The 13,028-nt window shown below is 42.5% G+C and overlaps 1 protein-coding gene across 1 annotated transcript; it reads left to right on the forward strand.

Moving 5' to 3' along the window:
- Window positions 1-1,369: 1,369 nt before the first annotated feature.
- On the forward strand, window positions 1,370-2,762 carry LOC131360653 (granzyme B-like). Its single transcript, XM_058401296.1, has 5 exons — window positions 1,370-1,435; window positions 1,636-1,786; window positions 1,888-2,023; window positions 2,166-2,429; window positions 2,526-2,762. The coding sequence occupies exons 1-5, from the start codon at window positions 1,378-1,380 to the stop codon at window positions 2,682-2,684; spliced, it is 768 nt and encodes a 255-aa protein (XP_058257279.1). The 5' UTR covers window positions 1,370-1,377; the 3' UTR covers window positions 2,685-2,762.
- The last annotated feature ends 10,266 nt before the right edge of the window (window positions 2,763-13,028 follow it).

The raw sequence follows: 13,028 nt of genomic DNA on the forward strand, positions 1-13,028 counted from the left end.
ACTGATGATCTTCTGGGGGTTTTCACATACACATAGTAGTTTGTAGAGTTTACACAGAATGGTGCGGGAAACAATCCAGAGAGCAAGATTCAATTTTTTGTTTATTGCTTCATTGTCATTTCAACCACATATAGCTCACGCAGTACATAGTGAAATAAAACAACGTTTCTCCAGGACCTGGTGCTACATAAACATACAACATGAAGATCAAAATATGAAAAAAAACAACACAGAGCTAGGACCAAGGTTTTTGTCCTAACCACATAAAGTGCAAAGTGTGCAAACTAGGTGCAAACAGTGCGAAGACAATACAGAGCAAAAACAGTAGGTACGAAAAGAAAAAGACAACACAAGAACAAGACACTTAGCGCCAAAAGAAAATAGAACGTGTAGTGAAATGTAAAAAAATGAAATGCAATAAAAATGAAATGATGTACAGAGTAGCGGCGGTTGAGGTAGTGCAATTAGAAATAGGCATAGACATAAATATTAACATAGCAGCGTATGAAATAATAACAGGGTTTGAGATAGTGCAATAAATAGTGTTATTAATATAAGTTATGTGTGTGTCCACACTGGTGAAAGAGAGAGAGAGTGTGTGTTTGTTTGTGTGTGTGTGTGTGTGTGTGTGTGTGTGTGTGTATGTGTGTGTGTGAGAGAGAGAGGGACAGAGAGTTTTGTACAGTTCAGTTCTTTTTAGTCTTGTACAGCAGCAGATCTGCTGGAGGAAATGCCTTGTTGATGAGGGAATGATGTTTATTGTAGACTGGTTTTAGCTGCCGGGAAGGATAGGATAAATCAAATAACCAGTCTTTAAATTCACAGTGAGCAGAAAAGCATATCTGAATGCACAACACATAGAATTATGAGGCAGATGGGCTACAATAGCAAAAGATAATATCGGGTTCCTTTCATGACAGCAATCTGCTTTGACCAAATCTACCAACACGGTAGACGAAACATCAAGCGCTGTCTAAATCAGGGCTATGGCCAGTCAGTCTGTCTGGTGGTCAGGACTGCCTGTGCATCTCAGTCAACTTATAGAGCAGGCAGAGCCCTCCTTGTTGTTGATTATTGTTGCAAGTAATAAAGAATAAAGAATCTCAGTTAAACAATTAAAGCATATTGTAAAATTAACCTACCAATATGATTAAGAATACAGTGTGCATGCTTGAATGTGAAGGTTGAATTTGAATGTCATAAATGCTTTTGTCAGATTTGCCATGACATGTTTCCAGGATTTAATAGCACTTAAAGTATAGTGAACTGAACACTATTGCCTTAAAAAAAAAAAAAACAACCCACAATCAGCAGGTTTTGCAGTGACATTTTATATACGACGTGTGAGGCTTTGTCTCAGTGAGTGTTAGTGGCAGGATGAAGACAGTGCACATCCTGCTGCTTGCTGCAGCTTTCAGCCTCCTTACTCGTAAAGGTAAGCACTCACTTCTGATTAATAATGAAAATGACTGCACATGCTTTTACCCACCTTGAATGTTGTCTGCTTTGTATATCCTTATCCTGAAAATAATATTCTTTACCCTTTAAATCTACTCTTCTTCATTTTGTGTCATGATGTAGAAAGAGGAGAAAATATCAAACTAAATCTTACAAGATTAATAAAACTTCTTCCAGGCACACATGGAGAGGAAATCATCAATGGCAAAAAAGCCAAGAAGAACTCACTGCAGTTCATGGCATCTGTACAGTATGAAGGCATGCACAAATGTGGAGGATTCCTCATAAACCCCAGCTATGTGCTCACTGCTGCCCACTGTGACATTAGGTAGGCTTCTCATGGTGTGTGTTTCTTAATAAGCAGAGATTTGTGGATTTATTTGCTTCAATATAATATCGAATTTTATTACCTGCCTTACTCTTAAACAGCGGCCTTAGTGTGGTCCTCGGGACTCACAACATCGATCCGAACAGAAAAGATCTGAGAAGGTACACAGTGAAAAGTGTGCACATTCATCCAGCCTACAAAAAAATAATGAATGGGGCTGACATCATGCTATTGAAGGTACAGATGAATCATTTATTATACTATATTCACTTAGAACTTAGAACAGAACTCATATATAACCACAATTGTATACCACAAGCACTGTGATTTTATAATGCTTATATATAAAATGTGTATCCTGTAAAAAAAAAAAAAAAAGCTTTCACAGAAAGTCAATGTGAATAAAGGTGTGAAGATCATCAAATTCTCAAGCAAGGACAAACAAGTTAAGCCCAACAGCAAGTGCCAGGTCGCAGGATGGGGAAGAACTGAATCCCAGAACACGGTGAATGACCTCCTGGTGGCTGATGTATCAACCATAAATATCACAGTCTGTAAGATGGAGTGGAATAAAGTGAATGTTGGTCTCCCAAATAACGTTCTGTGTGCAGGAGGCTACAAAACTAAAAGCGGAGCATGCCAGGTAAATATGTTATGATATTTATTATGATATATGATTTTTCTTGAAAAATGAGAAGGCTGAAGCAAAATATTTGTGCTATTTGTCCTGTTTTGACAGGGTGATTCTGGTGGGCCTCTGGTGTGCAACGGTGTGGCAGTGGGCATTGTTTCATTCAATTTGAACAGAAATTGTAACTATCCAAATGTGCCTAATATCTACACTGAGATTTCAGCTTACACTGACTGGATTAACAAAGTGATCAAAGGAAATGCTTAGGGAGTATGTTCATGTATCACTCAACTTGATATCATGTGATTGCTCCAGAATTTCTCATTTGCAATAAAGATTCAGAGGCAAAACAAGAAAGTTGATTTCTTGAGTCTTTCTTAATTGTCACAACTAAAAGGAGTTCCTGATGCTTCTCCACAAAAGTTGTTAAAAAAATTGTTTTTGTATGTCAAGTATGATATTTCTTCTAGTATTGTCATCAATTCTTCTAGTATTGTCATCACTAAAAAAAAACAAAACAAAATATAATAATTTTCATGAAAGGTTAGGCAAAGTGCAAACAGCCTGACTGAAACTGAAGACTGGAAACTGAATACTTCTGCAGAAACCACATTAAAGCACCACAGAAAACATCATTATAACAGCATTTAGGAGCAAGCAAACGACAATTACTTAATGACATCACAGAAATTTTATAAGATTATCAGTGTCTCTCTTCCCTCTGTCACAGACATTTACAACACACGGTGCATCCAGAACACCAACAGCATCATGGATGACCCCACACACACCTACTCTTTACCTTTTCACCCTTTCACCTCTTCTGCTGTCTGGAAAAAAGGTACCGAAGCATTTGGGCCGTAATAATCAGATCATGTAACAGTTTTTTTCCCTCAAGCCATCAAACTCCTTAATTCCTAGTGACTGCAAATTTTGCACTCCACATTTTACTGCTTCTACAAACCAAAGATACTGTTGTAAATTAACCAAAGACCAGTAGAAGAGTGATCACGGAGACTTGGAAAAGATTTACACAGTATGTAATAAGAGCATCTGATGCAATGTGTACATTGGCACTTCTAAGATCCATAGCTCCTGGCATGGACATAGGACGCCCTGTTATTATTTCATGAGGGCTAAGCCCAACAGACCGGTTGGGGGATGCTCTGATGCTGCAGAGTACTGCAGGAAGAGCTTCAATCCAGGGTATTCCTTCTTGATGCATTTTACTCAGTCTGGTCTTTATTGTCCTGTTAGCTCTTTCAACTTGCCCTGAGGCTTGTGGTCTATATGGACAATGCAAATTCCACTTAACCTTGAGCATCCTTGCCACTTATTTTACTACTTCACCTGTGAAGTGTGTATGTTGCATGCCAATAAATTAAGTTCCAGGCATGCGTAACTGAATGGGTTCGTTTAATCTTTTTCACTTTTTCCTGCGTACATCAAAGAAGCACTTGCTCGCAGCATACACGAAACTCATCATTCATACACTCACTTTTTTACTAACTTATTCTACTGTTTCTCATCCTCGCTTGCACATTTCTTCTGCTAGAGCCCTCTATAGTTAGGTTGCTAAAATAACATAGCTTCTTGTGCATGGATCACAACCGATGAAGCAGTTTGATGCATTTGCACCAACCAGATCTTGTACATTAAACCCATACTGAGGTTTGAACATATAACTTTGAAGATGAACTACATAAAATGAAATAAAATAAAACATAGAGGGGGTACTCTTTTCCTTATATATTAGAAACATTACAGGCTCTGTTATTATAAGCCCCCACACTCTCCCCTCCAAGAACGAATGTCGCCTCGACATCTCATAGTTCCCAGTAGCACTGTCCTTAACATTAAAGCAAAATAGCACATAAGGGAGTCAGTCTCTATGCTTGATGGTCATTGGTCTTGCAACTGTCTTTGCGTGACATCTATCTCCCACTTCATGTCATCCGCTGGCATAGACACCACTGGCCATATGATGTCTGAAGAATCGCCTCGTCATGCGACGGGCTGCTCATCAAGTACTGAAAGGTTGAAACCTTCAACATGCTTTATGCTCTAAACACAGACCCACATATAAACTGTTTTGACTATATCATATTTTAGCAATCTATGTGTCAGTGTCTGTTTACCGGTACTTTATGTGAATGAAAGAAAATATAATCCTATAACCTTTTGTGTTTTTTTTTTTAACTTTTCCTTATGAACGTATTTAATTACTAACAATGAACTGTTTTATGTTATCTCACATAGCAACTATGAAATTAAAGAATTCTCTGTGCAATAGAAGGTTTGCCTGATGTATCATATGTAAGTATTGTGGGTGGATGTTTTTGTCTGAAAGGATACTTTCTCTGTGGCAGGTAAGGCGCTGCTGGGCTACCCTCGACCGCCTCATCCGATGAGGTCTCTCGTCCCTCTTCTGCCATCTCGTTTTCCTCCTCTATTACATCTGCAACCTTTTCTAAGTTTCTGTTCCCTCCCTCACATATCCCCAAAGGTGGGCATTGCCTGCTCAACCTCTAGCTCTAGGTCCAGTTCTTCACCCATACCTCTTGACTGGAGCTCATCCTCTTCTAGTCTCAGCTGGCTCGTGCTCTCTGCAAGTTTTTTTGTCGGCCTTGTCTCCAGGCTTCTCCAGTCATTGTCATCCTCTGAATCTTCTTCATTTCCCATATACACTTTACGGGTGTCCCTTTTCCTCTTTGATTGCGTTTTGCTTTTCTTGTGGCAGCTGTTGTCTACAGGTAGGAAGTCGCAGGGCAGCAACATGTTTCTATGTAGGACCCTTGCTACTCCTGGGCCCCATTCTGGCTTTACCACATACACTGGGCCGTCGTCATACTTTCTTTTTGTCACAACATGCACTCGATCCTCCCAGTATGACCGGAGTTTTCCCGGACCACCTCTTTCTCCACAATTCCTTACCAGCACCCTGTTTCCTGGCTGGAGATCTGCTCCGTGTATTTTCTTATCATATCCATGCTTGGCTCTTCTCTGTTCTTTCTGAACTGTTTTTGATGGCAATTCATATGCTTCTTCCATGCGTTTTTTCCACTTAATGACATAATCGCTGCATGATGTTCCACACTCCCTTGGCTTCAGGCCGAACATTAGATCAATCGGCAGCCTTGGGTGTCTTCCATACAGGAGGTAGTATGGAGCATACCCAGTTACTTCACTTTGTGTACAATTATATGCATGGACTACCTTGTTTAAGGAGCTCTTCCAATCAGCCTTGGCTTGACTCGGCAGGGATCTGAGCATTGACAGCAATGTTCTATTAAACCTTTCCACCTGTCCGTTTCCAGCAGGGTGATATGGGGTTGTGCGGGAGTGTTGGATATCACAGAGTTCCTCCATCTGTGCAAACAGCTTGTTCTCAAATTCCTTTCCCTGATCGTGGTGGAGTTTGCTAGGGATTCCATGCCTGAGAACAAAGTCGCCAAAGATCTTTTCTGCTGCGGTTTTGCAGGCATATGCTTGGGCATAGTGCGTGAAGTGATCCATTAATACGAGAATGTATTCATAGCCACCCTTGCAGCCCTCTAGATGCAGAAAATCCACAGACACCAGTTCAAAAGGGTAAGTGGTCACTATATTCACCAGTGGTGCTCTCGTCATCTTGTTTGGATGTTTACGTTTTCCGAGCACTGGATCATTATCTTGTTCCCCTTTCAGTTCCTCAGGTGTCACTTTCATCATAGATTGTTCTCCTTGCTCCTGATCTGCTTCAGAACAGATTGTAGCTAGGGTGATAGGACACATCCAGGGTTCCTCTTCCTCCAGCTTCAAGAGAAGTGCGTCTGTGACAGCAGCGATAACTCTTGGACTGGCCTCCTGTGAGCAGGCCTGCATGTAACGCTCCATATCTAACAGCATCCTTGACAGTACATCAGCATCCCGGTGTATGCGGCCTGGTCTATATTTGATGGTAAAGTTGTAGACAGCCAACTCTGCTATCCATTGGTGAGTGGTGGCATTGAGCTTTGCTGTGGACAAAACATATGTCAAGGGGTTATTGTTCTGTATTCACGGAATCGTTCACAAACGGCCCATTTCAACGCCAGAAATTCCAGTTTCCCCGAGTGCAAATGATAATTCTTCTCTGGAGCCGTTAATGTGCGTGACCCGTAACCAATGACTACCAGCTTCCCTTGCTGCCTTTGATATAATACGGCACCAAGTCCATCTTGGGATGCATCACAATGCAGGATGAAGGATTGTTCGAAATCAGGGTAGCCTAAAATTGGAGGATACAGCAAGAACTCAAGTAGCTGGCTGAGGACCGTTTGATGTCGTTCGGTCCATAATATGGGCTGACTGGCATGAACTTGAGCTGTTTTCCGCCCTCTACCCCTTTCCTTCTTACTGATGAGATTTTTTGAGCTTCCTTCCTTTTTCGGAAACTTTTCCACTGACAACAGTTCATAAAGAGGTTTGGCAGTCTGGGAAAAATTAGGGATATACGTGCGATAGTATGACAGGAATACCCAACAGTTGTCTCAGATCACCCACAGTTTTAGGCTTACGGTCCCTTAGTGTTTGCACAGGTGCAATCTCCTTGGGGTCCATAGTGTAGCCCCCTTTGGAGACTATTTTTCCCAGGAACTTAACCTCAGCCTTAAAAAGCTCACATTTCTTGGCTGTAAGCTTCACCCCATGTCTCTGGTACCGGCGTAGCACTTCTCTGACATCACAGAGATGCTCCTCAAATGTCTTACTGTGTAAGAGGTTATCATCTAAGTATGGAAGGCAGGTGTCATCTCTGAGTCCCAGCAAGCATTCTTCCATACTACGCTGGAATTCAGCAGGGGCAGAGGACAGCCCGAAGGGGATACTGACCCATTCATAAAGGCCCCAGGGTGTTATGAAAGCTGTGAAGGGTCGGCTGCCCTCTTCCACAAACCCCTGATGATACGCCTTCCCCTGATCCAGGACTGAGAACCATGCACTCCCACTTAAACTGTTCAGCATGTCTTGCACCCTAGGGATAGGGTGATGGTCTGGGATGGATTTGTGGTTGAGCTCCCGGTAGTCTATACAGAGGCGTAGACTACCATCTTTCTTCCTTACACAAACTACTGGGGATGCATAGGAGGAGCGAGACTTTTGAATCCATCCTTTGTTCAGGAGGTCTTCCAAGTATTCTTTCACCTCATTATGTAGTGGTTTTGGCACAGAGACATAAGTACGCTTTACTGGAGTCATGCCACTCAGTCTGATTTTGAGTTGTAGTGATGGGATGCACCCCACATCATCCTCGTCCTTCGCAAATGCTTCACATTCTTCCCTCAGCAATTGCTGGACTTCCCTCTGCTGCTCTGGTGTAAGATGATCGAGTGGCACTGGTGGGTCCCACAGCTTTTTGTTAGCATCATGGCCTGTGTTGTCAATGCTGTGTATACTTGTCACACCCCTACTTTCCATGGCCACTCCTCCTGCCACCACACCACCATTACTGGAATTCCTGTCTGATGTTATAATAGCAGGTTGGGTGTCTGCTGGATAGATGGCTTTGACTTGCTGTACACATCCGAGAATTGTGCGGGGAGCGAGCATTATGTCCACATTGCTGGTGTTGGTAACAGGGATCTGTATTTTTGTTAAGCTCCCCCACTGAAGGCTAACTACCATCCTAGCTACATTCAGTCCTTCAGGCTACTGTGGGATATATTCTGGTTCAAACAGGACTTCCTGTTTTGCAACGAGCGGACAAGCCCTCACGTTACACTTTACCATTTTCGTCTGTCCTGCTGCCACTACCATAGTAATCCAACAAACCTTCACTATTCCCTCTCTTTCAGCTTGATCCCCCTTCTGCATCACTTGGATAAGTGCAGCAGTTTTTTTTGGTCAAACGAAAAAGCTTCTTTTACCATTTCTGGGACCACCTCAGGGTGCTGCTCCATTCCCTTTGTCACCAGCTGCTGTATAACATTGTAGCCAATGATTGGAGGCTGCCCCACACCTTGCTCATGTGAGACAAGCACTGGCACCAGGAATTCTACATCAGCCCCTCTTTTAGTCCCTAGTTGGAGTTTCAGCTCCACCCATCCAGAGAAGGGGATATCAGTTTGGTTTGCTGCTCGGCCAATGAGGGTTTCACCTTCGTCCAACAGTTCACTTAGGCTGCGCGTTTGTAGGTGGGGAAAGCAGGTGTTCCAGTGTCCCAGAGCGCCTGCACAGGAACACCTTCGAAGAAGCAGTCTACTATACATCTTGGGCCAATGAGTTTATCCAATTTTGCTTGACGCTGCAACAGAATGTGACTGGCGTAGGTGGCCGCTCTAGCATGCTCCGTTTTTCCTCTTTGCTCAAGTTCTGCTTCCAATTGTTTAATCCTTTGCCGCAGGAGCTCTTGGGTTTTCTCTTGTGGATCGTTGTAACTCACAAAGGAGGTTGAGCTTTCTGGTCTCATAGAATGAACAGATACCTTTACATCGCTCCTCCCCTCTACTAGATTCTTTGGTGCTCTACAGCCCCGGGCAGCATGACCTACGACTCCAGATCTGAAGCAGTGCTGACATTGGTCCACCTCGCCTTTCTCCTGACAAGCTCTATACCCTTTCCGGTAGCTGGCTCTTTCCTTGATCATACACTCAGAACGGTTGTTTTGACTCTTCCTAAGTTTGGCAACCTCCTCTCTTAGGAGTCTAACCATCTCATATAGCTCTGGTTCTCTCCGCCCTTCCACTGCCGGTGCCTCTCGGCATTTACGCCAGACAATGTCACTTGACTGTTCATGAACTGACACTTTAGCCGTCATTTCATCTTGTCTGCCCGAATGGGCCGCCATTTCTGAACACAGCTGGTGTACTTTTGCCACTTTACTCCCTGTGTTCTTCTTTTGTTTATTTAGTCTCTCTGTCTCATCACCAGCTGCTTCATTCATTTTGTTTATCAGCATTTCATCAGAGATCTTTGAATCATCCAGGTACGGCCTCAATTGAAATTTAATATGATCACTGATCAAATCTGTACCCACAGAGCGTAGGAACTTCTTCTGGATGTGCTCTACACTAAAATATTCACCGCCTTCTTCACACGTGCACAGCAGCTTCTCTTTCAATTCGATGGCTCTGAATAGGAAGGCTTGTGGAGACTCATTGGCATTTTGTGTGATGTTCACCAATTTGTAGTACAGGTCAGTAGAACTGTCCTCCTTGAAATGTCCCTTCAGTATTATTTTCAGCTGTGACAGAGTGAGATCTCTCTTGATTTCTAGCATATTGCGTAGGCTTAATCCTGGGCTGATGGCTCTTATTACTTCTTCAATAATTTCTGCTTCACCATGGCCCTTTCTTAATCCTCTATCCACCTGGTGCATCAAATTGGTGAACGACAGTTTGTCTTTTTGTCCACTCTCACCAATCTGGCCGCAGATTTTGAAATCCCTCCTCACAGTGACTTCAGGGGCGAGACCAATAGTTGCTTGCTGTTCAGTGGATCTATTTCGTCCTGCTTCACCCTCATTTCTCTTTATTTTCTCCAGTATTGTATTTCTAGCATGCACTTTGGAATAACTTTGATTTAAATCCAATTCATTCGCTACATCGTTTTCTGCCTGAGGCAGATCGGTCACGTTTTTATGGCCGCCGCCATTTTCCTCTTTCTCTCTCTCAACCTGCGCCTCCATTAAAGACAGTAGTGAACACATATAGCGCTTTGCTACTTCTTCTTCCTCGTTGTCAATTACAGCGTCAATAGACTCGGTACATCTCTTGATAAGTGTGCGCTTAGTAGGAACATTCCCGGTAGGGATTTTGTTACAATCACATACCTCTTTCACTTGATCGAGCCGCAGCAGCCACAATCCAGACAAAGTTCCAGGCGTGCGTAATTGAATGGGTTCGTTTAATCTTTTTCACTTTTTCCTGCATACATCACAGAAGCACTTGCTCGCAGCATACACGAAACTCGTCATTCATACACTCACTTTTTTACTAACTTATTCTACTGTTTCTCATCCTCGCTTGCACATTTCTTCTGCTAGAGCCCTCTATAGTTATGTTGCTAAAATAACATAGCTTCTTGTGCATGGATCACAACCGATGAAGCAGTTTGATGCATTTGCACCAACCAGATCTTGTACATTAAACCCATACTGAGGTTTGAACATATAACTTTGAAGATGAACTACATAAAATGAAATAAAATAAAACATAGAGGGGGTACTCTTTTCCTTATATATTAGAAACATTACAGGCTCTGTTATTATAAGCCCCCACATGTACCTTGATCAGAGTCAATAGTGTCAGGCAGACCCCATCTGGGGATAAAATCACTGACAAGGCATTTAGCTGTATGTGTGGCAGTGGCTCGACCGGTGGGATAGGCTTCTACCCATCTGGAGAATTTGTCTACCACTATCAAGACATCAGTTTTTCCTCTGCATCATGGTAATGATATGTAGTCCACCTGCAGTTGCCGAAAAGGCCCTGGTGGGGCTGGGGTGTGTGCTGCTGGTGTGACTGTTGCTGGGACGTCATTGTTTTGTTGACATGCAACACATCTTTTTGCTGTCTCTGTCGCTACTGCTCTGAAAGCTGGGTTCCACCACTGATTAGAAAATCGGTGAACCATTGCTGTTGGATTAATGTGTCCTAAGTTGTGTAGCTGTTGGGCCAGATAGGGTAACAAAGACTCAGGTGCAACATATCTTCCCCCTTTGACTCAGCAGCCTGATGAATTAACTTTAGCCCCCTTGTCTAGCCATGTCCAAGCTTCATAAAGCCGAACATCTTTATACAGATCACTGTTTCCTTTAATGACTCGTGCAGAACCATCAACAAACAATTCAAAATCTGCATTCTTTAGGGGTGTCTCTGCAATTATACTCAGAGATGAGTGTGTAAGCATAACACAGTCATGAGTCACCTCATTCTCATCCTCTTCAGAAATATCAGTCCTTGCGAACATCATACAAGAGGATGGATTAGTGACTGGGGCACGTTGCAAAATTATATTCGGGGCTGTGACTGTGGCTACCCAATTTCACCCAACGTGAGGAGGTGACAAATGTGATTTTAGCTTGACTCATTAAGGCAGATACTGCATGTGGGCATCTTACAGTTAAAGCCTGTCCCAACACAATACCTGAGCAGGCTAGTAAGGCTAGGTGAACTGCCTGAACTGCTCTAAGACATGGACCCATTCCCTGTGCAACTATATCCAGCTTTTATCATTATCGTACATAACCAGGGAAAGGTAAACAATTAGTTTTTTTCCTGCTCTGCCTGCCCCTGCTGTGCTCTCAGAAGCACCTGAGCAAGTTGTCCTAGACGTTCATTGGAAAGTGTGGGGACAACACAAGGGTTATAAGCAGGCTGACTAGGCATGTTATTTTGCTGCCGATTTCTCCTAATGAATTTATGCCCTTTTTCCTACACATAAGACAGAAAACATTACAAAGACTTACAATATACACTTAACTATTTACATGGCCCAGTATGATTGGCTTCAGATTTTTATGGTTTTTAATTGATCATTGTGGGACCATCTCTTAACAGGTTGTTGGTATTTAGTTTTGTGGCAGAGCTTGTAAACTGAATCTCCGCATGGTTGCACCCAGTTAGCAGCCCATGGGCCCTAAGGTTGGTAGTTCTTTACCATTAACTCATCTCTAGTTTCAAATTTGTGATGATGCACTTTCTGCACAAAAGACACCTTGTTTTTCTGAATATTCCAAATTTGTTGAGTGGCTTGGCAATAAATAGCAGGCAAAGAGTTACACAGATTTTTGAGCTCCTCACTCAATCTGTTTACAGTGACCTGTAACTGATCAATTTTTGGGCCTGTTCTCTTTTCTTTCTTAAGAGAACATTTCTGGAAATATGTCCTTCCTTGCCACACGAATAACACCCTAGGAGGTTATCAGGGTTACAAGGGGGTGGTCTTTCCTTTTTATCTCCAGTAGCTTGGTCCTCCTTTCTACAGGAAACCTTGTGGCCTCTATTCCTATGGAGCTTTTTAACCCCTACTGCCATTGGTGCCAAGGTCAAAGGTTTCTCCCTTCCTTCACCAGGGCACACAGCTGCAGTAGTGCGAATTGGTGCCCTGGGTAATTCAACTGTACCCTCAGAGAGCAATTCTCATTGCTTTCTTTACACAAATCTCTAATTTCTGGAACTTGGTTACACAATGTGCCATTTTTGATCAGAAATTGACAAGCAATCTTTGATTCCTCCAATTCATTGGACAGTGTTTCCATAGATGACTTTAGCATGCTGTTGTTAATTCTAAGAAATGCAGTCTCATTCTTTATGTTGGCCTTTTCATCTTTCCAGATTGTTTCACTACACTGGAAATTTCTTTTACAAATTATCCCATCATTCAGTCTAGATTGAAGTTGCTCATTTTCAGCCTTTAACACATCTAGAGTCTTATTAGTTACTTTGTATGCACCCAGAACTGCTTGAAGCGCATTGGCAATTTTTCCTTTTTTATTCTTAGGCATATTGGGATCATTTTCAAATTTGGCAATAGCCCACTCATAAGGCTTATCAACGATGTTCTCGATTCCATCAAACATTCCCTGAGAGCCATGCTTAGCGATGTATTTAACAATCAGCTCTTCCATTTTCAAAATCTTACTGAATTAAT

The sequence above is a fragment of the Hemibagrus wyckioides genome, linkage group LG10 (assembly GCF_019097595.1).
Source record: "Hemibagrus wyckioides isolate EC202008001 linkage group LG10, SWU_Hwy_1.0, whole genome shotgun sequence".
NCBI classification, from domain to species: Eukaryota; Metazoa; Chordata; class Actinopteri; order Siluriformes; family Bagridae; genus Hemibagrus; species Hemibagrus wyckioides.